Source organism: Salminus brasiliensis, chromosome 2 (assembly GCF_030463535.1).
Source record: "Salminus brasiliensis chromosome 2, fSalBra1.hap2, whole genome shotgun sequence".
NCBI lineage: Eukaryota > Metazoa > Chordata > Actinopteri > Characiformes > Bryconidae > Salminus > Salminus brasiliensis.
The window spans coordinates 12,470,778-12,494,113 of NC_132879.1; the positions used below are offsets into that span (position 1 = coordinate 12,470,778).

The window sequence follows — 23,336 nt, forward strand, 5'->3', positions numbered from 1 at the left end:
AATAATTATACACTCTTTGTATACTCTCCTTAATCACAAACAATATAAAATATTGCCACATTGGCCTCTCTTACAATATCCAATATTTTACATATACATATCTGCTTTCACTGATACAAGATACATAAACATTCATAACATGGATTAGGATTACAGCTACCTACAGTAAAATGAAAAAAATGCAGATCTTTTAGTGTAGTAGTCCAGCAACACAATCAGTCAGCTCTTCTGGAGTTCAATAAATACATTATTAAATATTAGTTCCAAGCATTAGTTATGTGTAATCTTCTGTCTTATGCCGATACTTCTTAAGGAAACTATCTACTGATATGATTCTGATATTGTCATGCACACAAACTAGTGAGCTTCTCCAATCACACAGACTAAAACATTAAACTAAAGTTTAATTAGACTACTTTGTGTAGTTGTTTAATTCTTCTACTCTGTTTAAGTTCTTCAGCTCTGTGTGTACGTCCAAGCCAAACTCCACTAGTGCCAAAGATCAGATTAACAGCCTTGCCAGAGCAGTGGCAGAGCGGCGTAGATTAGCCTTGAGGAAAAAGTTACTCAAGGACAAAAAGTTGAAAAAGAGAGTGACTAAAGGGACCTGAGAGTACCGAATGCAACAAAAGCCGAGCACAGTCTTTATACAGAACTGTGAGACGTTTGGGATATGTGATGGTAATAGGAAGCCTCCTTCTGGTTAAAATGATTACTGCGGATCACTGTTTTCAATAAAGCAGGTGGTGAGTGGGGCTATCAGTTTGTTTTGTATGTTTATAAAACCAGATTAATGATGTACAGAGTCTTAGCAATGATCCAAATCCTAGTAAAAAGTCTTCTTTGGACAGTAGAGACAGTTACTCCAACAAAAGCAGAATATTCTATTTTTATTACCCTGATTTCAGAAGAAACAATAAATGAGCAGGTGTCCAAATACTTTTCTTTGAGATACACTTTCCTTATTAATACTGTTAGTGTGCTTTGCCCAGATCAGGGGAGCACCATCAGTCTGTGAAGGTGTGTGTGAGATTTTTTGTCATTGTGCAAAGTAGGTTTTAATTAGATCAGCTACAGCCCCTAACAATCTTTAAGAAGTCTTATAAATTAAATATCATATTTTATAGACTTCAAAAGAGTTCTTAGATGTCTAAAAGGTTATGGAAATATCTTTTTATTATTAATAGAGGTACCAAATGCTAATATGACAAAAACAAAAATGCCCCCGAAAGCAATGAGATCAACATTTACAGGTTTAAAATTATGGTTTCTGCACAAGAAATACAAAATTTTCCATATTGAAAGTTAGTCTGATATTATTCTACTGTTGTGCTATATTTGTTAAAAAAAGAATTGTGTAATAAAATAACAAAAAAAATATATAAGTAAGTCATGGTTAAGTATATAGAGGGTACCCTGCATGCATCAGCAGAAATACGTGTGATATTTAAGTGTATATATTATTTTTCTGCTCCCGAGGTCTTAAAACGTATCTTCAAATTGTGCAGTAGATTTTAGTGCTCACTGTGCACTTTACAGTTAAACCAAGCCATTTAGGATTACCTGCAGGACACTCACACTAATGAGAATAAGAAGCTTTTGCAGCTAATTCTACAGCACACAGGCTGTTTGGGTCAGCAGACTAATCAGTCCGGCTAAATGCATGTGAACACATCCCTCTTTTCTCTGGGTCTCTAGTGCGTCCGGCTATTCACCAAGGTTGGTGGTTCGAGCCCAGGCATGGATGGTGAGTGCTGTGAGGGCAGTGGTGACAGTTATTGATGACCAAGTTGTGGTCTGATACCTGGGTTTACTAAGCTGATACTGTTGGGCCCTTGAGCAGGGCCCTTTGTTTTATTGAAAGGTATTCAAAACCAATCAGGAATGATCTAGTAACATCACTTACAACTGAAGGAGGTTCAGTCAATGAAACCCCACCAACAATCACTGTGGAGAGATATCACTACATTAAAAAAAAGCTATCCATCATCATTCCATCATCTTTATACGTAACCATGAACACACTTCAGCTACGGTCACCCGACTCAGAATGCACTGATCTTGATCCCCCCAAGGTCTGTTCAGCTGTTCTGAGCTGTTCTGCTAAGAGCTCAATGTTACGTTTAAAGTTTGTTAAACTGGATTTCTGGACTCCCTCCCCCCCTTACCTAACAGATTATCTAGTACAATCAACTCAATGATATAAATTCTAAAAGATTAACCAGAAAAGATTGAAGAATGTCATGGTAAACAACACAGAATAAGACCACCATGCTACTCCAAGAACAAGTCCACTGCTGTGTACATTTTTCTTACTTTCTTTTAATATGACCATGTACTGTTTACAACAAAACATCACATGATCACTCAGTCTGGAGTTAGTATTTGCAACGCAATACCTCAGTCAGGTTGGCCTATAAGACAACTGCATGTTCTGGACATCAGCACGTTTGGACAGCAGATGCGTTCCCCACATCTGACAAACTGCACACAATGTGGACCAGAAAGCAGAATCCGCAGAAGGTCAGAGATTAATATGGGAACAAAAAGGGGCAAAAGGCACAGACAGAAAAATCTGTATGCATAAAGTCAAACTTCTGTAGTTTCATTCTCTCTGCATGTACAGTACAGTTACAGTATCTGTGTGAAGGAAAATAGAAAAAGACTAAACCAGATGGGGAAATAAACTTGGAAAAAGCACAAACATAAAATAGTCAAAGTTGAGGGCTCTTCAACCTGACCGACTTCTGTGACTCATTTCCACATTACTCATCCTGCCGGAAAGAACACCGGTGTGTTTATTAGTTTTCAGACGTTGCATCGATTTTCTGCCTCAAATCCCTACAAGGTTTTGGGCAAAGGTTGCAGACGCAGGCGCAGGACGAGCCCCAGCTAATTCCCAATTTTAATTAAGCGAACCTCAACACTCCAGTTTCTTTTAGCAGATCAGATTACGATGGCTGGCCCAACTGTGTCATCCTCCATCCATGGTCAAGAGCACACCTGGTTCTTAATGGCTGTCATTACACAGCCTCACTTCACTGCACCAGTCTAGGTAATGGTGTGACTGTATGACTGCACTGCACAGCCTTGAGCTGTAGCAGTGATGAACACCTCAATAGAGAAGCTATATAGAATAGCTAAGCTGGGAGAGAAAGTGAGGGGAGACGTAAAAAGAAAGAAAAAAGAAAAGTTAAACTTATCAGATTGTATCCCAAACGAAGGCAAATGAAATTAGCCACAACCACAGCTAAGAGGTTTCCCCGCTCTCACATACACAAATGTACACATAAATATAAGACTGACTCTGCAACAAAAAAAAAAAAAAAAAAAAAAAAAAAAAAGATACAGTTCCTCCCTCCCCCCTTACCTTAAAGCATCTTCAGGTTAGCAGTGGAGCTACAGGGATTATGTAGCTAATTGGTAAAGTAAGCATATGGTCACGGTCACACAAATTCCTTGCATCTCCAGCACAGCAACTTTACAGGAGAACCTTTTAACTTTCAATGGAAGTGTTAGTGTAAAGATTTTATCTTGAGTCAATTTGGTGCATTTCTATTGGTCCACTTATAAAATCGGAACACAATGAAAAAGTGGTACAAGGTCTGTGTGTCACAGTGACGATATACTCCACTAATGAGCATCTAATTAGCATAAATAAAATACCGCATGTCTGAACCATCATGCTCGTCTCAAACTGTGTTCAGTATATTTTCAGTAGATTTGCTGAACACTGTATAACTTGCTGTTATTTACATACAAATATTGACAAGACCCAGGCTTGACAAGTTGGCTGCTCTAACTGTGTTAGCTATGCAGCGTGGCCTTGTAGGCTGGCGTAGCATTGTGATCATCCACACGGCACTGCTTGTGCCAGACTGGGGTTCAATCCTACAGTCGGGCAAGCACACCACGCTACACCAATTGCAGTGCTTAGACAGGACTCCAAACTCGACATTCTCCTACCTGTAGAACATGATTAAAAAAAAAAAAGTCACTCTGCATAAGAGCACCAGCTAAATGCTGTAAATATAAATATCATTTAGGGGGTAAGAGGTAAACTGTTCTGCTTTTTAACCAAACTGCTCCTTTAATGTGAAATCAAGGCAGGAGGAACCTAAATGCCCAGGCAGTGTCAGAACCAGCCTGCACTACCCATCATTCCCACACTCAGAAACTGTACTACACACGATTTCCAATTCAAAACACAACCCTCCCCCATTCTTCTGTCCCCTTTAAACCTGCAACTGCTCTTCATAAAGTGTAAAAAGTCAGTCAGCCATCACTTCAACACAGACCAGTTTGTAGCATGAAAACAACAGAATCTCTCAAATGCCCTCAGAACCACTTGGCAGCGTATTTACCGCACCATCCTGTATAACACACCACAGACCAGGGGCCATATTTACAAATGCTTTCCAAGAGAAGTAGTTCTCAAAGATTTAATTAGAAAGTCTTAATTATTCTTAAAGATTCTGTAGTCGTGTGTAGCATAGCCTTTCATGCTGCATTTTACAGCTCATCATGCTTGGTTGCATTTCCATTATTATAATTTTTCTGATAAATCCATGCAGTGGACGGCAAAACGAAGGAAAAAAAAAAAAAAAAACAAAAAAAAAACACAAATCTAAGTGTCTTCTCTATGGAAAATATGAGAACTGTGGCGTGAGGACATTCACCAGCGTTTTCTCATGTGGGATTAAAATTAATTTTCGAGTACAATGGGATCCATAGTTACAAGAGCAAAGCGGTGTAAAAGTCTGCAGTTTAAACACATGAATCTGAAGTAGACTTTGTTAGGACCGAAAATGCTTAGGAAGGTACTAGTGAATCCCAGCGAGTCCCAGTCTCAACTTCATGGAACAAAAAAACTGAGACGATGTTGAAGAATAACTTAACTTACTCTTAAATATGAAGTAAAGAAAAATAAAGCACATCTATGGAGAATTTCTTCCTTAAGACTCTTTTGTAAATCCGGCCCCAGGTCCTGTGACTGCTCATGAAGACTACAGATCAGAAGTAAGCACGTATGTACACAGAAACACACACCTACTGAGCCATTCTCCAGCACGCTCCTTCACATTCACACAGCACCAAAGGTCATTGTGCAGAAAGTAAATCTGATGCCGTTTTAAAAGTCTTGTGGGATTTCTCATCCCATACTCCAAGAATCTGAAGTTCCAGTAACACAGAGCTTGTTGTGGAGTGAAAGAAAAATAGAGAAAGAACAGAAATGACGGGGAAGCAGCATTCTGCCCTCAGTACTGGAAGGAAATGACGGAGTTGACTCGGTAGACGTGGTACGAGCGGTTCCAGAACACTCGAGTGAAGTAGTTGGTGTACGGGGAGTAGTTCATTTTGATCTCGTGACAGAATCGACCATGCTTGGAGAAAGTGTACATTTCACCTTGATCGTACACCACCTAGTGGAAAACAAGAAGGTGACATAAGTAAACATTTTTTTCCCTCCAGCAGAAACATCATTTAAAAAAAATCATCACAATTAAAACAGAGTTCGGATGGATTGTTGTGTGCGTATTTTAGTGTGTTTTTAGAGGATTGACTGGTGTGGCTGATAGGGGTTGTTCTAGTTTGAAATGTTCATAGTATGAAAATTACATTTCTTTTTTTAACCCTTGTGGGGCAGACTTGCTTGTGTGCTTCAGATCATTATAATGATTATCTTGTTTCATGACTAGAGATGGAACAATTGATCGCCTATGTATATGTTGGGGCCGATATTCCGCTAGAATAAGCGGTTAGCAAATGGTCGTTACGTCTCCAATTTAGCAGATCAGATCACGTTCGCAAGTTAAAGATTCCACGGGTCCTAGTTCAACCACTACATGGACAAACGTACTGAGGTGAGGTGGTGATCATCCAACATACGGACGTCACTAATGCTCTTGGTGCTGATTGCAATCTAATCATCACAGCAACGCTTCAAAATTCCTGAATTCCTGAACCAAAATTTTGGTTTAGGATGTGATGCCTTCAGTGTTTGAAACATGTACAAATTCAGGAAAAACACTTTTCAAAGCACAGCCCAGTATTTGTGCATAAATATTGTTTTCTAATAAAGCTAAAATGCACACACAGCAGAGCTGTTGGATGTTTGTTGTTCACTTATGATATCTGTGTATTCCATGCTTTTGGTAGCTGGTATGTGTAACATCAACAAAACAGAGCTAATCTACCAGCACTATGAAGTTCACATCCCTGGCACTCTCCATATGTTTTAGTGCCAGGTCATGATAGAAACAGGTGGCCTCAGCTCAAACAGACTTGGTTTAACCCCCTGAACCCTAGGTTTATTATTTTGTTATTACTCTTAATGCAGAAACTAATATGGATTATTTGGTAATAATTTGGTGTAGCATATCTTCTGTAGTCCCACATGGTTCTATTTTAGAGCATTACTGGTATAACGGACTATAACTAGCAGGCTGGCGGTCTGTGGAAAATTAATTGCTTGATGCACCATGACTAACAGTATACACAGGATAGTTCAGTTGGTGTGTATACAATGGTTTCTTGAATGTGTAAAATTGTTTGTTTATATGTGCTGTGTGTGAGATAACTGGTTTGGTTAGCATGTGTGTGTTAAATGGTCAGTACTAACATGGCCGTTGGCATAGTCGAGCAGGTCTTTGATCCTGCAGCCTCTGACGGGACTCATCTCATTACACAGCTCCTCTTCTATAATAACGTAGCTGCTCTTCTGAGCAGTCAACAGCTTGTACACATCCTCAGCAGAGCGCATAGCATACACCTGATACGTCTGCAACACACACACACACACACACACACACACACACACACATACAGAACATATTTAAATACTTGGAAACCTACAAATAGATGCACACAGCATATTCAAGACTGCGGTCACCATATCTAATCAATTCAATAGCCACAGAGACGAGATTTCATAACAGTGATTATTTCATAACAGTGCACACAAGACAAGCAGACAAGGTCTGCAAGACAAGTTAGATGGTAACTGAACAAATGGTTTCCATAGTCTTATGCTGGATATAAGAGAAACGGCCAAGCGTGAAGACACTTTTACAACAGCCAGGTTGGGGCCCCTTCCCCCCGATTGGTCCAGCTCTCACTGTGACCAGAATTGTTGGCCGGGGGCCCCGAGAGAGAGCACAGTTGGCTATGCACTCTCCCCCTCTCCTCTTCTCACACGACTCAAATGCAATGCTGGTGCCACTGGCGTCTGCGGGCCTCAGAGCATATTGGTTGCCTTGTGACGCTGCATCGGCGTCAGTTTGGGGAAAAAATTGTCTGTTGAAAGAGGTATTTACGCTCCCAAAATAAAATAAAATAAAAGGTTGTAGTGGGCTTCTGGCTATCGGCAATGAGTACCTGCCAAAAGCGGCCAGAGGGAGGATAAAGCATGAATCGTCAACAGGATGTTGGGCACCCATGACTTACTGATGTGCGAAAGCAAGTAAGGCGATCGTATCTGGAGCAAGTCCAAGTACTTATCATCATGACTGGTGCATGCTGACAGAGCTCAGCTACAGTACTGTAATTTGACAGAGACATGCACTTACACTCTCACTCCTCTGCAGCAGGCTGAGGTCTGTGTAGAGAGGCAGGCTGGTGACTGGCCACCCCGTACAGAGTTTGACCGTACCAAGCAGTGCAGGACTACCAGCAAACACGGCTGCTAGGGGAGCTTGACTTCTACAACAGGAGAGAGGAGAAGAGAGACAGAAAAACACATTTGTTGTGAAACAGGATGTTTCTTATATTGTTCCATTCTCCATCTGACATGCTGGCCTCTGGTCAGCAGGGAGTCATATATGATGCTTCTAATTGTGGCTTTATTTAATGAGGTCACTTCTTTTCTTTTTCATTTCATTACTGTTGTTACCACCATGTTTCTTTTACTAGTTTATATCCTAACAAGCAGGATGTGAAGAAGCCCTGCCTCTGGGTACCTACTGATGTTAATGCTGCCGTCACATCTGAGTAGTGTCTGTTATGGGCAGCTATCTAGAAAAGCCAGATGAGCTTTGGAAACAAGTGCTATGTTTCTCGACAAAGGAAACACGTCATGAAAAGAACACCTTGTCAACTGTTAAGTATTTAGAGTTGTGCTGCTGCCTGTGGCAGTGGGAATATTACACTGGTGGAAAAAGAATGTTTTCCACAAAACACCAGCAAATCCTGGATGCAAATGTAGAAAAAGATGGAAGCTGAAAAGCAGATGACTTCAACAACAGGATAAAGATCCATGATCGTTCACCTCTCAACTGTGTCTCAGCAGAAGTGAACAATCTTGCTTTTCTCTCTGAAGCGAAATCAGTTTTTGAAATCAGAAATTTTTACATTTTACCCTTGCTCAACTGACTTTAACCAAAAAGTACAACATTGGTTTAAAAAGTTCTCCTTATGGTAGAAGTCAGTGTGTACATGCATATGGATTCTCACTTTCTTCAAACTGAAATTTCAATTAATTTGTTTACTGTAAATAATTGACTTCATGTCATCAACATGTTATAAATGATCTGTCTGTGAACCAATGCTCGGATCCACTCTCTCCCAAACAGTGCCACAAACACACAACAGATTCTTTTTATAAAAGAGGAAAGTTGTTATTTAACTCACTTAATCCAGTTCATGAGCTCAACAGTGTCAGGATCATAAAACTCCTGCACCTCAGTCAGCTCAGACAGCACACGTGGGAAGTACTGCAGGAAAAATCAATAAGTTAAACATACACACACACATTGTTATATTGTTTTATGTTGTGATCGTGATATGCCTAATATTACTGATTTAGTAATGTGACCAGGTTAAATAATGCCTTGTATTATTCTGGCTAAAATAATATACTTTTTGTTGGATTACATGAATATCTTGATTCATTAAAAGGCATCATATGGAACTGGATTGGCCAGGATACGCTCACAAAAAACACTGTGATTGGAAAGTCTGCATTTGCAGATGGTGCTATAGCTCCATCTATGTCCATAGCATGCTATAAATATTATCTGGGTTTTTATGTGGTGATGCCCTGGAGAAGCAAGGCTTCTTATTTACTTTACAGGTCATGGAACGATACCATGACCAGCTGAATACACCAAATGGACAAACAAACTAATTAATGGCAGACTGGCAGAACACACAACAGATTCTTTCCAGGTTTGGTTTGTCTCAAAACGTTTTTGAAAAGATTTGAAAAGCGAGACTGTGGGGAAGGCAGAGTTTTGTTAAAGCTTTGTGTACAACTGTGGGTAATGGTGCCTTAAACACTGGAAGGTAAAAAGTAATTAGTTTTAATTATGACAACAGCTATCAGTTTTAAAAATGGCCACTCCAACAGCCTTAATATAACAATATATTGTTTATTATAAACTTGCATACACACAACCTCTACATACTCACCTCTCTCCACAGGCTGAAGCCAATGATGGTCGGTACTGCTGTGCTCAGTATTAGTGCCTGAGGAAAAACACAATCACCATCAGTGGGCAGAACAAGCCAAACAGTACTGGGCAAATTAAAAGCCATGCAACCACATGTCCATCTGTCCATTCATCCATACCCACCAGCACTACAGGATGGACAGATTTCAGCCTGATCCATCTGAACACAGTCATCCAGAGTTCTGGAGAACACACACCAAATGCTGTGAAGGCACATACGTACGGTGTCCAAAGGTACTTTGTCCTACAGTGGGGGAGAAGCACAGTGGATAATCAAAGACAGATGAGAACAGGGCTGTGTACCAGAGGAGAGAGGATCAAGAGTTTAGACCCAATATGAACCTGCACTTGCATTTCTCATACTACTGAGACACTCATGAACACATAAGAACATTATATACACAATTATGTGAAAACATAAGTACACCCCATAAAAACCTTTGAGTTAAACCCTCTGGAGTTTCACATGAGTAATTTATTTATTTTTTTTATCTGACTTCAATTTTTCAGGTTTAGAGTTGGATTCTCTCTTCACACAGTACTCCAGGTCACATAGCGTCTACCGCGACATTACAGAGAGCTGAGACTGTTCTGAACAGTTTGATATAAAATATGTGAGTATTATTGAACAGTCAAGGTGAATTTAAGAAGGAATTAAAAAAGGAAATCTAGAAAATGACTCCAGAGGGTTAATTTATTTAAAACACATGGATCTTCATTTGAACAATACTGATATTAATAAAGAGACACATGCAGGTCAATACTTTATCATTATTTGTAAACATTCACATTTTAAACTTTAGGTCACCCCACATTTGTAAAGAAGTCTCCAAAATGTCATCAATACCTCCATCTCCCAATATTGCTTAAATGAAGATCAAATGTCCATATGTTTAAATGGATTTTATTGGGGTGTCCTAATTATTTCACATGATCTATATAAAAATAAGTTGAACTCTTAATTAGGGGTGGGTGTTACAGTTAGTGCTACTTTAGCATTAGTGTGATGATTACAGTAAGTGTAGGTTACCCCTGGAACAGCATGGCGAGAGCTCCAAACAGCAGCGTGTGGAGTACGTGATAGATCACCTCTGGTCGTTCTCCTATTCGTCCATCCTCCATCCGCACGCTGCCCTTCAACCGCTCACCACTGCACACAATAACAAATATTTAGGGAACTACTTGTCAAGGATTGCGCTTGACCAGTCCCAATCTGTGCTGATCCTGGCAATCTACCATCTGCTATATCTTTCTATATCTAACTCAATCCTGATCCTTTGTTAAGCTATTTTACACCACTGCACCACTGTTTACACTACCTTGATACAGGTAATAATGGCGGATACTAATGCTAGGGGGCGAAAAGACCTCAAATAAGTAATAATCACCAGCAGTATTACCAAAAAAAAAAAAAAAAAATGAAATACACTAAACTAAAATATTATATATACATATTTTTCTAGTGTTTAGATTCAGTTTTGTTATTTATTTGATCTTACTTTTCTTTGTTGTAATATGTTTGGCCTATTTATTTACATTTTTAAAGATGGCTTTAATTGGAATTTTTGGTTTATTTCTGTTTGTTTTTAACTCTTAATCTATTACCTTGATTTTCTTGATTAGAGGTCCATTTAAATTTTTCATTAATCTAATCGTTTATTTTGAATCCCTGTTTACTGTAAATATTTGGCTTCACAGAAAATTAGGGTCACCATCAATGTACTTCTGTGTGGAAAAAGGTAGACTGATTGAAACTGATCGATATATCTGTCTCAATCATTCCACTAAAAACTTTTAGCACATTTTTAACAAGCACTTGTGAGAGACCAATTAAACTGCAGGCCATCAATATTGGACAAAGCTATTGCCCCACCAACAGATCAGTCATATCTAATTTCTGAACTGTGGTGACGCTTGCTGCCTTTTGTAAAAGTAAATTATAACCAAACAAAAACAAACTAAAAATCAAAAGACAAACAAGAATGGGGACAGCAATCTCACAGCACCTACGCACAAACAGATACCTGAGTCTCCTGTAAATGGTCTGCATGGTTGAGATCAGGCACACTAGCAGCACCAGAACATAAAAAGGTAAGACGGAGGCCTGGGTGAGGCGCAGGAAGAAATCCTGTCCTGGAGACTGAAAGCCTTCCTCACACAACAGCAGGTTTGGAATGAACTCCCTGAGATAAACAAGAAGAGTCAAAGATGGTGATTACCAAAGATTACCATTAAATCAACTCAATCAACTTATGATTTCTATATTAGTTCTTGATCATTAAAAGTGTGCTTCTGTCAAGAGCTTGAAACTCACGTAGTTGTGTTAAGTCCAAACTTGACCTCCAGAAACTTCAGTATGAAGTCATTCTGATTTGCTGGAATAATTTTCTACAAAAAGAGGGATAAAAAAATTAGATAAATAAGAGTCCAAACACAATAACAAAAGTGCCTGAGAAAAGATACAGCTGCCATCTCACCTTGACTACGTAGTTGAAAGTGATGCCTGTGGTGAAGACCAGGTAGAGGTGCAGGACGATCTTCATCAGTCTTGCCACCAGGGGGCCCATTTTCATGTTTTGCTAAAAAGGAACATGCATGCTTATATGAGAAATGTTGGAACAAACAAAGAGCTGGACGCAGTAGAGCAGAACATACAAATCTTTTCATATCTCTTGTGTTTTACAAAATACTATATTGCTTCAATCAAGTTCAAGAGGGAAAATAAACTACCCAAATTATTACAACTACTGTCTGTGCGTTTATTCTCATTTATAGCAGCTGTACAAATCTGCCAAAGAACAGAAGCAATGGAAGTTTCTTCTAAACATTCTGAAGAGCAACCACAATACATGCAGGCCAAATGTTTTGTTGGGTGGTAGGCCAGAGAGCGCAAAAATGTTACCTGCAGATACCTGGCCAGCTGGCTGGCTATTAGCAGGCTTAGCAGTGGGCAGGAGAGCAGACTGGGCCTCTGATACTGCAGAACATAGGCCAGCAACAAGGAGCTCAGGTACACCTTATGAATGTCTGCCATCTGTAAATCAGAGGTCAGAGAAAGAGTGTGAGAAAAAAAAATAGTAAATTCTGTCATACTGAACATTTAAGAACACTTGATTAGTCAAATTTCTTGATTTGTCTTGATTCTATGTGACTGAATAACTTGATTCAGGTCTTTTTTATAAAAGATCACCGAATATTCATATATAACTAATTCTCTCTGTCTGAAAAGCAGCCAGTGCAAAGATTGTGTAAAATGAAGTGCATCTAAACATACTGTCATCTTAGTACACTCTAAGCCAGGAGATTGTTACAGTAATCTAACCGCAAGGTCAGAAATGCACAAATCAGCTTCCCAGCAGTGGTGGTTTTACCCCTCTGTTCATTATACGAGTTTGTGTAGGATGTGTTTTTGTGTATATGTTTGCACCTTGCGAGCTGGAACGAGGTCAAAGCAGTCCAGCAGTAAAATTGCGACTCCCTGTACAAACAGCACATAGTGGCTGTGCTCCCACATCACGATGAAGGTGAACGTTGTCACGCTCATCAGCAGATAACAGAACATCTAAAACACACACAAGCCAGCAGCCTTACACAAACACCATTGAAAAACCATTCAGAACAGGATCACCAGCGTCAAACCAAGAACACCACCAAATAAACAAAGCCTATTTGTCACAATCATGCAAAAACGGTCATCCATGACTTTCAAGGAGAAGGATAAAAGTCAATGTACTATGTTCATTTTAGAGCATTTCTTTTGGCCCATTCATCAACCGCCAAAATCGAAGAGTCAAGGTTTTTGTGTAAAACATCTAGCATAGACAAAGCCAGACATTCAACAAGAACATATTACCCATGACCGTTTTCCTGATCAATTCTTACCTCTGTAGCAGAGCTGATGCTGTTGCTCAGGAAGCCGGTCAGAGCAGCTACTTGGCAGGAGAAGTAGGGAAGGGCCCAGTTGTCCCGCAGAGGGATGGCATAATCCACTTTTGTTGTGTCCGGCCTGCAGTGAAGAATTAAACAGAGGATAAAGCCACACTTAAAATGAATTTCGTGAACCAGCTCATGTCGGCTTTACACCAAACCACTAAGAGATTTCACAGTCGCAGACAAATTTCCAGCGATTGACTTAAATAATGTGAGACTTGCTAGAGTGGCAGCGTGCCCCAGTCATCTCAATCGTGAATGACCAATAGGTGAGCTCTCTCCAGCACCAAACAGATAAACATGAAGCAGCAAAGCAACTACATCTCTGGCCACTTTCTGTGACGTCTCTTACTACTCCTCAGACAAGGGCAGCTGTGGCCTAAAGCTGCTCCAGTTTCTGCTCCATTATTCAATAGCTGTTATTCTTGCAAATAGTCACCAGAAGAAGAAGAAGCACGATGGGAAATGATCTCAAAAGGAATCTAGTTGCAGTCTTGCAAATAATGACCCTGCAAGACTCTTGCAAAATAGTCTGTGACTAAAAATAATGACAATAATTGTCTTTAGATGAGTGTTTTATCCCCTTAGCATTCCAAGGCTTATTACACACTACTTCTGTGCCAAATGGTGGAAAGTCTGTTTGGAATCTTCTGGTGTTAGCATTACTCACATGAAAACTGGGGCTATATCTACAAAACGCTGCAGACACCCTGGGAGGTGGGGTGGAAATAATAGGGGCCCCCCCTTCATACTACAACTCTAGATGTTGTATGGTTACACCCTTGAGAGAACCATTGAGTGCCATTATACCATGTCTGTTGTTTACAGGTTTCCTATAACTGGTTTCAATCTGGGTGGTCTTTTTATAATGCAGGTGGTTAGTGATGTAGCAGTACAGAAGATATAGAGCACCTGAATCTCTAGGCCCCTTATGACCCAGTTCAATATAAATTTTGCTTCAGGGTGCCAAGACACTATTTCTTCCTGTAATTGGCAAGAAGTGTTAGCTTAGCAGGATCCACTTATTAACTAGCATTCAACATCAGTAAGCTGTAGCTACTTTAATACATCAAAATGTATTTGAATTATGTTCAAACACTGTTGTAGAGGCAGACCAGGGATGTCTCACTTTATTCGCCTGTGGGCTGTGTAGGTGCACGCTTAAGTATTGAGACCAACTGATTAAACAAGTGAGCACTTTGTTTGGAATAAATAAACAATAATAATTATTATTATTATAATAATAAAAAGAAAACACAAACAAACAAACAAAAAAACACAGGTGAGAGACTCCTCCAGTTGAGATTACCTCCTGGTTAAAGATATTAAAACATGTGACCCCCCCCCCCCCATTATTGATCAGTCATGTAATGTACAAAATGACGTAAAGATTCTCAAACACAAGACAAGAAGTTGAGAGTAGTGTGAACATAGCATATCATGCCTCTTACAAGAGAGAGCAATAAATACATTATTTAAAAAAATAAATAGAAAAATAAATAATAATAATAATCTACTTTCCTCACCACTGGACCAATCAATGAACCAAACCCAATAGCCATTATTATCTGTTAGATAGATTGTTTTTATAGCTAGTTTGATGGAAACAAGTGGCTGGGCAGCAAAAATTGCATCCATAAATAAATAAATATGCAAGCAAACAAAAAATAAAAACATAAACGTAAGATTTTCAGCTTCTCAGAAAAGGTTAAAGAACCAGTCTCCTTGTGAGAGTCTCACCTGTTGATGATATACCAGGCAACTGCTAGCATACCAGCCACCCAAGTGCCGCTCATCACCCAGCTGCAGATGAACAGAGCGGTCACATACACCGCCTGCAGTCCAAACACCACCCCTATGTAGAAATACACCGGCTCAATGGCGTCCTACAGTAGGAGGGAGGGAGGGAGACAGAGAGAGATATGGCACCAAGGTGTTAGCAGACGATCCTGTAAGCTCTGTAAGTTGTGAGATGGATCCATAGATCACATCACAGAGCCCTGGGCACCCATGTCTCTGTTGCCGGTTCACCGGATGTCCTTTTTTTTGGTCCAATTTTGGTGCTGACCACTGTATAGACCTGATGTTTTGGAAAAGCTATGACACAGTTGTCTAGATCACAATTTGCCCATGGCAAAGACTCCCAGAGAGTGCAACTGTTCTCTCTTTGGGTGGGTAGGATGGCCCCCCTTTTCCCCAATCAATTAGTGTGATGCTAGCCAGTATAGTTGTCTGTTACCTGATGTAACAGAAAGAGAAGTTCTCCTCCAAGCGTGTTTAGCTGTATACTGGCCACCTCTTTTTAAACTGCCGCTAAAGCGGGGTCATGTCACCTTCCCAGCACTGGTTTCTTTTGTGATACAGGGTAGGGATACTGGGTAGGAACTGAATACGACTAAAATTGGGGAGAAATCTGGGCTATAAATAAATAAATAAATAAATAAATAAACAAATAAATAAATAAATAGACAAATTACATCATTTCCTCCCAATTTCATCTTTGCCAATTCTCATCAACTACACAATGCCATCAGCTCTGGGAGGGTAAAGGCTAGTTCGTCCAAAACACAAAGTCAGCCAGCATCAATAAACAGCTGAACACACTTGAAGGAGAAGACGGTCAATTGTGTTGCATAAGGTAACAGATGCAGGATAATCTATACAGCCTACCTATATAGCTACACTGAGCATATATGTAGGGTTATACAATAAAATACAGGTCTGGATAAATCTTACAGATACATACGTGTTTAGGAAACGTTTAGTATGAGATTTTCTGACCTGGCTTCCACTGAGTTTGTAGAGCAGGCTGCTGAGAAGCTCTGGGTAGAGAGAGAGCTGCTCTACTGCATTTATGGTCTGACCAGACACTGTCCTGTTATCCCGGGTCAGCTCGTACACACCTGCACAGAGGAGCAGACAGATAAGACCAACAGAAACAGCAAAGTTACAAAACATTTTAAGAGCTAAACCTTCCACAAAAACATCAGGAACACAGTTGAATTACCCCTCTCAAAGGATGAAGCGAAGAGCATGTGTTTATAGTAGTAATAATAAAGGCCACTGCCTCCCTGGAAGGTAATCTCCCTCTCCAGCTCCTAAGGAAGAAAAGATAAAGACCATTACAATCATATTACCTAAAAACAGTACAATGAGTGGTCAGCCTGTAAGAGACTGCCAGTACCGCACTAGACATTATTAGTTAGCAATCACTGCAATACAGGCCTTCAGAATTATAATACCAAGTAAGGATAATACAAGATAACACTAGGAGGCTTTGCTGCCACTATTTACATGACCTGCAATCTGAATGCCATCATCATGTTGGTCTCTTGTTCTTGTTTTAGAAGTAGGCAATTAGCGAAAACCTTTTTGGACAGCGCTTAGATTTTTTGTTCCGTATGCATCACAGTGTCTCATTAGCCTGTATGTGTGTGTTCACTGCATGAATGGATTAAAAGCGGAGGCTCCATCTGTGTGCAACACAAATGGTGGATGTGGTTGTCTTTGTAAGAACAGCCCCAAAACAGTTTTGCACACAACCTATCAGGGGGCACCAACACCTCACAATATCTAATGTCAAATTCATCAAGAAACAGAATTACGGTCAACATAGACCTAAATATTGTGCTAAGCAAAAGCACATTTTAACAAGGATCTCACTGTGCTCAAACAGCAGGTCTCCATAATCTGATCTCACACAGACTCAAAACTTGATTGTACAAGTTTTAAACAGACCAAAAAACTATAAAAAACGAACCCACAACAAACAAGCAAGCAAACTACCAAAATCTACCATAAGGTTTTGTTACATTGACGTGGCGACAAAGCTGAAAGCCGAATTGTCCACACACCCCTAATCATGCAGTGAAGTGTACACACGAAAACACTGTTTTTAGTGTTTTCAGTGTGTGAAAATGCTGTGTTTGTGTGGACAGGAGGCCAAAATGGCTATATATTTTAAATATACAGACATGGTATTATGTCCACATCAGGCTCAGTCACGTTACCTGTCTGCTGGAGAACCAGAACTTCCTCTCGTGGTAAGTGGACAGATAGACTGCATACATCATCCCACAGGTGACTGCTGCGAGGCAACCAATAAACACCTTTACTACCCGCTGGAGAAGTACAGCTGCAAAAAGAGGATGAGAGGGGGAAAAAAAAAAAAAAAAAGAGGGAAGAGAGAGGTCAAAAGCTTGCAAACACGCACACAATAAGCAGGTCACAGGTGTTTACAGACTTGACATTCATATCTACAACACACCACCTCCAGTAATAGGTGAACTGCTATTGATGTTTACTCAATATGTTCCATCAGCAGTGTTGCAACATTAGCCCTGATGGCTCAGTCACAACAATGAAGGCAAAACACACAGGCCTACTTTAACCTCACACACCCTTAGATCAGAAACACATTCAATGTAAGTAATACACTGTAGTAGTAATAATAATAATCATAATCATAATAATAATAATAATAATAATAATAATAATAATGTCAGACTTGTATAGTGCTTTTTACATACCCAAGGTCACTTTAAAATTGCAAGACATTGTGATTTCAGAATTACAGAATTAAATCATGCGAGTCTTGCTAGAGTTGCAGTGTCAGTAAGATGGTCAGGATAGCTGTCTTTCCTCAGTTCTGAGAAAAGCAACCGTGTTTAATATTTGAAACTTAACTTACATTTAATATATTTTTAGTCTAAAAATAAATAAATCTAGTTGCAGTTTTGGTCTTGCTGTCAAGATTCTCAGTCTTTGCAAAACCATCTGTGATTAATAACAAATTGTCGGAGAGTGTCAGATTTTAGTCTTTTAAAAGTATTTTCAGGGTCGTCTAGTGTATGATTAGCATATGCCAGTATAACTGGTGAAGGATGGAGGTGATGTGAGCAGATTTCTTGGTGGGCAACTCTGGCTGCGCTGGAGAGGGCAAAGTGATTTTGAAGGTAGAAAATAAAACAACTACAGGAGCCTAACCTAGATTCTGTGCCGGTCACATTTACGCTTGCGCACCAGACAAGGACGCGGGCGGCACAAACACAGCCACACAAGTTCAAAACATTTGTGAGACCTTGCATGTCTGCTACAGTGTGCTGTTTACTGCATGAAGCTCAGTGGCATAATCAATACAAAACAGCAAAATCCAGCATGTTTATTCTTCCACTGCTTCCGTCTAAACCGATGTTCACAACACGACCAGAAGCCGCTTAACACAACTGCTTACACTTATGCTTCAATGTTTGTTACGTGCTTTAGATAAAATATATAGGAGGTCTGTCTTAGGGGTATACTTCTATTTTGTCATCAACAGCAAACATATTTGGCAAAAGTGGCGAGTATGAGCACTAGGTCTGCAATGTTTTTATTCAGTTAGAAGCTTCAGCAGTATTAACCCATCTATGTTTTAGACTACAGTGTTCCTGTTAAATACTGAAATACAACCCAACATGTTTTAACATAATCAGATTTCTTAATGAAAAATCTGGGTTCATCCAAAAATAATAATAAAAATAATCAGACTAGTAAATACAACTTTGTTCATACATGCCCATCTCTTAAATATGATATTTATCAGCATTACTGTATGCAGAAGCAGAGTCATTCTGACTGGGGTGAGATGAAACATATACATGAAGACATGCATCATGTTTCTAAACTAGCGTGCAAGAGTCCCAAAAGAATCAACAGTTCAGTGGTCAACCAGCAAAACAAACAGCTTATTAATGAACCTGCTCACATTTGCTGTTTTTCTGGGAACTCTTGGCTGTGGTCTGCTCTCCATCCTCCTCAGTACCAGTGGGTGAGGGGCCATCTGCATCCCCTGCACCTGTCCCAGTCTGCTCAGTCGAGGTGCCGACAGAGTCTGTGTGCGTTTCCTCCACTATACCTGTGGGCTCTGTATCTCCATCAGGATGGTCCTCATCTCTTGTGACATCTTCTGGAAGGTTGTAAAAAAAAATGAGAACAGAAAGGACAGGAACGGTTTCATGGTTTTTCCATTTAGTGCAAGTAATGTAATCTCAAATGGAGCAGTAACGCGCATATAATGAATGTAGGGCTGGTTCCCTGGAACAATATTAACCCAAAACCTGGACTTAAAATAGTTTCCTCTGTTTAATCAATCAGCCAAGACACATTTGGTATATGATGTTTGCTTCTGTGGTTTTGTACTGAAGCAAATATAAAAAAAAGACATCTATATTAAAAAAAAAAAAGACCCAGATTAAACTCATCCCACACCATAAACAACTGTTAATGGGAATTCACCACTGTAACTGCAATTTAACCCAAGAATATACTTAATCTAGCCCATGAAAACAGACCTTTTGCCCAACACATCTGCTTAATATGGCTTTAATGTAGCTGCACCCTCCTATGTCTCAGAGCTACTTATCCCACTTTCCTCTTCCAGGTCCCAGAGGTATTTAGATCAGTTGCTCTTGGCTGTTCCACAATCTCAGCTGAAGCCTAAAGGTCTAATTCTTTGCAGTTGCAGCAGCAAGGGTTTGGAACAGCCTACAATTGGACATTAGGTCTAACTCCTTTGTTTTTATTTATTTATTTGTTTATTTTTAAACATGACATGATATTTTTATATTTTCTGAATTGCTTTGAATAGATTTTAGTTTATTTGATCATATGTAAAGTACTTACTTACTTATCAAACACTGACCTACGAAACCAACAAAGCTTTAAAATGCTATTTTAAGAAATCCACATCACACTGTGTTTGTGTCCTCTGTTTTACACTAGATTTGTTATAAAATTGGACCAGACTGGATATCCAGTCAAGTATTTTCTATTTCGTCCTGATACAAACGGCCATTGATACATAAAAGCAAAGACTGAACACCAAAAAACATCTAGTGCTAAATTTGGTGGCGGTAGTCGTGGTGGTGTTCTTCTAATGCCTCTTCCATGAAGGTCAAATTTGTGCACGTGTTGCTGCACAGTAGAACAGTGGACCACCACTCTAGAGGCATATAGAGTCCTAGAGTCCTATTCCTGCAGATCTTTTTGCAATTAAACAGGGTAAGGTTTTGACTTGCCTTTCTAGGAGGACTACAAGCAGCTCTTTCTGAAAGTTGATTTGATCTTCCAGACCTTAATTTGACCTCCAACTCTCCTGTTAACTGACATTTACATTATATTACAAACTAAGGTAACAGCCAGCGAAAAAAGCTTGGCTATTTTCTTGTAGCTGCTTAGAGGAGCCCATGGCTGCTGACTGTCGGGACAAGGATCGGGGAGTCTGAGTATTTACAAAGCTTTGAAATATGCATCACTTAGCCCTAACTACCTAACTACGGTCTGATACGGTCAAAATGAGTGTGTGCAGTCACAGAATAAGACTAGATCCCATATTCAATCAAGCACTTTCTGTTGACACTGTCCTGATATACTGACACCCATCAGCACTGATCAACCATCCCTACTTCAGCTTTGTCACTTAGGTGCATAACAAAACAAGCTTTGCTGGCCCGTCTGAGACATTTTTATTCATTGATTTGATCCCTTTAATAGTTCAGAAACCCAGATCACAAACTTAACGTTACTTCCAGTGTGTGTGTGTGTATATGTGTGTGTGTGTTATCCATCGTTAGCTAGCTAGCTAGCTACCTGGGTGGTGTTGGTGGTCTACTTCAGATGCAGCATCTTCCTCCTCCTTCTTCGCCTCTCCTGCTTTTCTGCATCGCAGTTCTGCCATTTCTAGATCACAGAAACCTTTTACAGGTTTAACATCAACATTAATCCTCACCCCTGACACAAAGGGTAGAGGTATAGCTAACAAAAGGATTTCTGATCGGAGCTCACCTCAACAACCTTCTCTGCTAGCCAGCCGGTTGACCAGAGCAAGGTTGTCACTTGGGGGGATTTTTAACACCAAATTGCTTAAAGATATGGTTTTAAGTTTATATATGTATTGGATTTGAGTTTTAATTGGTTGTAAATGTTAAGAATTTAGAGATTTAGAAGGTTTAAGCAGCTTTAGCGTGCTTTTTATTAGCTATCACACGTTAGCTATTGTAATTCTCCGTTCCACCTTAAATGGTGCAGCAGTTACATCCTGGCGCCTGCAGGCGCCAGGATGTAACTGCTGCACCATTTAAGGTGGAACGGAGAATTACAACAAGCCAACTTCAGCTTCGTTATCAGCCACTCAAACCTGCTGTACATCTTCACAAAACAACATAAACACATATACACGTACACGAACCATACCTGCATCCCTCGGCAGCACCTGCAAAAACTTCACACAACCGTTGCTCCCATATTTGAACGCTTTAAACGAGCTAGCTAGCTAACTAGCCAGCTAGCTAACGACTGGCTATGTTTTCCGTTTGACGCCGAAACTAAAAAAGGTGGCTCAGGTGCATGTGTTTGGGGTATTTTGCACGATATAAACGAGCTAAGAAAGCTCACAAACCCTTCAATCAGTTCATAAACACTAAAAACTAAAACCCACATAAGTTCATCCTGCGATCCCGGACCGTCAGAACTTCGCAGAGCTGCTACGGAGGCTCCTGTGGGCCAAACTTCATTCGTTCATAGAATTGCAAGCAGTGTTTAAAGGTAGAGGACCCACATTTTAGAGCTATATTGATGTGTTTTATTAATTTCCCTGATGTGTTTTATGTAGCAAAAACAGTCAGAATTATTATTATTATTTTAATGACCAATTATTAACAGCCTGTGCTGAGTCTTGATCACACATTTTTTAATGACATTGACAAATGTCAAAGGTTTCCTAACACCCTCTGTCACCAGGATCATAGCTTCCAGATGCTTTCCTGTTATAGTTTGGATTATTTCCAGTTCTGGGAGATTCTTGGGCCGTCTTGCTGCACGGCTCGAGCTTGCACCTCCTGAAGTGGTCCATTTAGGGGGCAGTGGTGGCTCAGCGGTTAGAGCGCCGGGATATCGATAACAGGGTTGTGGGTTCGATTGTTGGGCCCTTGAGCAAGGCCCTTTACCCTCTCTGCTCCCCGGGCGCTGGAGTTGGCTGCCCACCGCTCTGGGTGTGTGTGTGTGTGTACTCACTGCCCCTAACACGTGTGTGTGTGTGAGTGTGTGTTCACTACCAGATGGGTTAAATGCGGAGGACACATTTCACTGTACACTGTACAGTGACAAATACGTGCACCTTTACCATTTAGATTTAGAGCCGTCCTTGTTTCATCTTGATGTTTGTGAGGCTTGCTGGTATGCTGGCACCAATTCCCTGCGCCACTGGCTGCAACACAAGCCCAAAGCACAATCGACGCACCTGAAATTCTGCACCAGCTCACAGGACTTGTTCCCAAAATGCTCCTAGATGTTCCTTTAAAAACCTTGATGATGCAGGAAGGAAGGTTGTTATGACTATTCCACAAAGGTCATATTTGTGCAGGTGTCACAGCACAGTAGAGAAGCATACCGCCACTCCAGAATCTGCTAAATTCAGTCCTGAGTCTTTTGCAGTTTTGCAGTTAAGATTTGCCTTCCTGGCAATCTGACAAGCAGTTCTCTTCGAAAGCTTTCTTGGTCTTCTAGACCTCAACTTGACTCAACAGATTCTGTTAACTGCCATTTCTTAATTACATTACGAACAATGGAACCAGCAACGTAAAAAGGCTTTGCTATCTTCTTTTAGCTTTCTCCTGCTTCGTGGTCATCAGTCATTTTAATTGTTAGACGGCTGCTTGTCTGTTGAGACAGTTTAAGAAGTCAAGAGTATTTACATAGCTTAGAAATATGCATCAACTGGCTTTTCCTAGCAATGAACACAAGCCATAACCCAAACAAGCCCATTAAGGTGTGAGAAAGTTATCCGAGAGCTGAAATCTCTTGGGGTGCCCAGGCTTTTACATGCTGCAGCTTTCCTTGTTTTCACTCTAAAAACATTGTACAAAACAAACCGGACACTAAAAGTTTTTAAAATGCTGAAAAAAAAGTTTCTTCTTTAAC

The 23,336-nt window shown here is 40.1% G+C and overlaps 1 protein-coding gene across 5 annotated transcripts; it reads right to left on the minus strand.

The window, feature by feature from the left end:
- Window positions 1-2,311: 2,311 nt before the first annotated feature.
- LOC140544291 (probable C-mannosyltransferase DPY19L4) lies at window positions 2,312-21,915 on the minus strand. 5 transcript variants are annotated; one of them, XM_072667786.1, is made up of 20 exons: window positions 21,856-21,915; window positions 21,009-21,098; window positions 19,126-19,326; window positions 17,390-17,514; window positions 16,387-16,477; window positions 16,161-16,282; window positions 15,120-15,265; window positions 13,332-13,455; window positions 12,877-13,011; window positions 12,352-12,483; window positions 11,927-12,028; window positions 11,764-11,837; window positions 11,474-11,632; window positions 10,480-10,599; window positions 9,573-9,693; window positions 9,409-9,465; window positions 8,629-8,711; window positions 7,569-7,701; window positions 6,623-6,781; window positions 2,312-5,423 (listed from the first exon to the last, which is right to left on the minus strand). In XM_072667786.1, exons 2-20 carry the CDS (start codon window positions 21,094-21,096, stop codon window positions 5,259-5,261), a joined length of 2,337 nt encoding a protein of 778 aa, XP_072523887.1. In that variant the 5' UTR covers window positions 21,097-21,098; window positions 21,856-21,915; the 3' UTR covers window positions 2,312-5,258. The 5 variants fall into 5 exon arrangements, with proteins under 5 accessions (XP_072523887.1, XP_072523895.1, XP_072523864.1 ...); XM_072667794.1 differs by having other exon boundaries at window positions 19,126-19,323; window positions 21,612-21,909; XM_072667763.1 differs by having other exon boundaries at window positions 21,612-21,909.
- Window positions 21,916-23,336: the final 1,421 nt, after the last annotated feature.